This window comes from Cyprinodon variegatus, unplaced genomic scaffold (assembly GCF_000732505.1).
Source record: "Cyprinodon variegatus isolate N-32 unplaced genomic scaffold, C_variegatus-1.0 Scaffold183, whole genome shotgun sequence".
Lineage (NCBI taxonomy): Eukaryota > Metazoa > Chordata > Actinopteri > Cyprinodontiformes > Cyprinodontidae > Cyprinodon > Cyprinodon variegatus.
This window is the reverse complement of record NW_015150636.1, coordinates 601,365-604,704: the sequence shown is the minus strand read 5'-3', so window position 1 is coordinate 604,704 and position 3,340 is coordinate 601,365. Positions and strand designations below refer to the sequence as shown.

The 3,340-nt window shown below is 39.3% G+C and overlaps 1 protein-coding gene across 1 annotated transcript in view; it reads right to left on the bottom strand.

The window, feature by feature from the left end:
• The window catches only part of LOC107087409 (tight junction protein ZO-1-like), a 131,676-nt gene that overhangs the window by 102,999 nt on the left and 25,337 nt on the right, over positions 1-3,340 (bottom strand). The window contains exon 2 of the mRNA XM_015378979.1: positions 2,747-2,888. Coding sequence (XP_015234465.1) covers positions 2,747-2,888 — 142 coding nt within the window. The remainder of the gene's footprint in view (positions 1-2,746; positions 2,889-3,340) is intronic.

Below are 3,340 nucleotides of genomic sequence, written 5' to 3'. Positions count from 1 at the left end.
AATGAAAAAAGACTAAAATATGTCACCTGTGAATATATATAACTGCTGGAGGTTTCTTCCTGTTCAAAGGGAGTTTTTCCTCTCCACTGTCGCTACAAGCATGCTTAGTGTGAGGGATTGCTGAAGAGTCAATGAGTCGATGCAATCAGCTGGTTTTCCTTAGATGGAAAAATTAACTGTATGGTCTGGTAATTTGTAAAGTGCCTTGAAATGACGTGTTGTGAATTGCCGCTATAGAAATAAACTGAATTGAATTGGATTTAATTAAAATCCAAGCAAAACACAAAACGACAGAAGATCCCCATAAATCAAGAAAAAAGCTAAACTCTTGTTTCCAAACACAATATCACCGTTTCCCCTTTAGTTTCAACATACTTATAAAGTGGGATGTGATCAAAATCGGGTCTAAAACGAGTCGGTTAAAAATCTGTTACCATGTTCAAGATACCAGGTTTCCATTTGAATGCTGCGCCCCAAAGTCTCCGGAAAAGTGTTTGAAGCTCTTATGTTTTTAACACATTAAATCTTGGTGAAGCAGTTTTATTAAACTGCAAAGCAGCAAAAGAAAAAAAAATGAAAATTTAATGCATGCACCCAGGGAGCATTAAAAAACTCTCACGCTCTCAGAAAGCCTATATTACTAACGCCAAACGATTCCTGTATCAATAATTCATCGGGCTCTGGGCTTTTTGTATCCATTTAATGAGATGGAAAGGGTAGAGCTGAATTCACAGTCAGGTCATAGCTGAAGTGTCAACATGATATCAGTCCCCTGGGGAGGAAGACCCGACTCTACTGCTCTGTCTGCAACCAACAAGGGGCACCGAGAGTTTGCATCACCACCGAGTCTCCTTCCATTTCTGCGCATCTCTCTGATGATCATTGCAAAAAAAAATCAAAAATCAGACACCTTCCAGATTCCAGAACCAGAGTTCAGCTCCTTGGAGCAGTTTGGGTCATTAAGTCATTGCTTTACTAATTAAACTGTACCTGTTAATAAACCATTCTTATTCTAAACAGCCACCACAGCTTAAAGCAAATCCAAACAGTAATCATTTAATACATTTTGTCCAGATTTCAAAATGTTTTGCTGTGTTTCAGCTAACTGTGTTTTTTAAAAGGTCCTAAATTCAGATACATGTACCTTCAAACCTTTGTTGGCTTAAAATTAAGCTAAAAAATATATAAAAACAAAATATTTTTAGCGGTTCATTTAAAATGTCGTAAGAGAAAAAAGTTCTACGAAGTGTATGAGAAGAAAAGAAAGGCTTCAGAAGAGGCAGATATATCCCAGAATGCTTTGCATGGACAGCTCTCTTTGCAAAGCATTATGGGATTTGCTTCCACAGCGGCCCGCTGTCGCTATAGGCTGTCGCTACCCGACAGCGGTGACTAATAACAAAGATGGCGCAGTGGAGGCGGAGTTATGTGACCAACAGAGCAAAAAGCAGTGATCATCTGTCCGAATGGTCAGTTACACTGGAAAAAAATCTAAATCCAGATAAGTCATTTTTTTCTTAAAATGAGTTCATTTGTTCATGGATTGAGGAGGTAAAAGAGACATTTTGCCAATGGAACAAGACAATTTACACTTAAAATAAGAAAACACGATTGCATTGTCTTATTTCAAGTGTATATTATCTAATTATCTTATTTTAAGAGTAAAAACACTGATTCCATTGGCAAATCATTGTATTTATTTACTCAAATTAAAGGTAAATAAACTTGATTTACGAAATCTTTGCTTATTTTTAGATTGTTTTTGCAGTGTAAATGACTTTGCTATGAAGTCCACTACATGGTCCCTGCTGTATTTGGACACAGTAAGCTATGAGAACTGTACATTTTCAACAGGGCAGGCATGAGGAGAAATGGGCTCATGCACGCTCTTAATTTTAAAAAGAGAGGGCGGGTCTTTTGAAAAATCCTCCACAATACCTTTAAAATCGAGACGATTTGGGACTGGTGACCTGTCCAGGCTGGACCCCGCCTCTCACCTGTAGACAGCTGGAGATACGCACCAGCACCCCCTCGCTACCCCGCTTGGAATAAGGTGTGACGGAAAACGAAACGATGGATTGAGAAGATTTGTTTAAGTAATTTATTACTTTCATGCACGCTCTTGCATGTGCATTTTTTTTTAAGTGGAGGGGGCAGGTCTATTAAAAAAAATCCTCCACAATACCTTTAATTAAGGAAATGCTTCAGTTATGTTTGGATACCAAAACTGGCAGAGATTAGTTCGATTTTTTCAGAACTGACTAAATAAAGTTAAATTAAAGTTCAGCATTTTCTAAAACTTTTTGTGTCTCCTGTGATTAAAAAGATTGAATTATTCTTTGGCCTTTTGAAGATCTTTCTAGCAAAGCTCCGAAAACCTCCCATAGATAATATCTCTGCCATCAGCAGGTCGGTTCTTTCAGTGTGTTATTATTTCAGTATTAAAGCTATTATTAAAGGATCTAGTTGTTGTTTTGTCTTTACATATTAATCTTTTGCAAAAGCCAAATGTTGAATAATAGCTTTTGCAAAGTCAGGGTTTATATCTGATAAATGTTTTAAGGTTGGACAATTACGTGTGTTTTTGTGCAAATGTATTTTCCATATGACTGTGTCAGCAGCCATAAGAAATTCATCTCATCTGTGTCTGCAGGACGCCACGTTTTGGTCATGCATCACAATGCCAGGAGGACAATCGATATAATTCATTAATAGATAATGTTGAGGTGTCAGTCAGTTTACTCACATTGGAGTCCAGCAGATCGATGCTGTCCAGGCTCTTGCTGCGATGGATGCGGCCTTTGATGCGGCGGAGCGATGGCTTACCCTGAACGGTGCTGGCGGAGGAGGCTGCTGTGACGGAGCCAGCGGTTGGGCTGGGGTGAATCCTGGGGTCACAAAATAGAGGAGGTCAGAAAAACACAGCGAGAACGGTTTGCTTTATTTGGAGCAAACAGCTTGAAGTGAGCAGTGAGGAATATGAAGAAAAACCGCCGCTTGTGCTCTGCAGAAGTCCTCTGTTTTCAGTTGGATGACATTTAAAAAGACCAAATAAATGCCACGGAAATTCATTTCACAGTTTCCTGCTGGAGGCCAGGAAGCGATTCTACCTTTAGCAAAGCAGAATCAGAGCGCCAAATATAGCTGGTTTCAGGGGCGCCGTATTTGGAGGGAAAGGTTAGGAAGATTCTAAGGATCCTTGGTTGGGGGGGGGAGCAAAAGTGTTATGTCTCTCCCCTGTTAGGACTCTGAGTTTTTAGTTGTTCTGTTTTATTAAACTTTTGTTTATTTTCCAATATATTCAGTCAGTCTTTAGTTACTCTCTGTCGCCCCCTTGTGC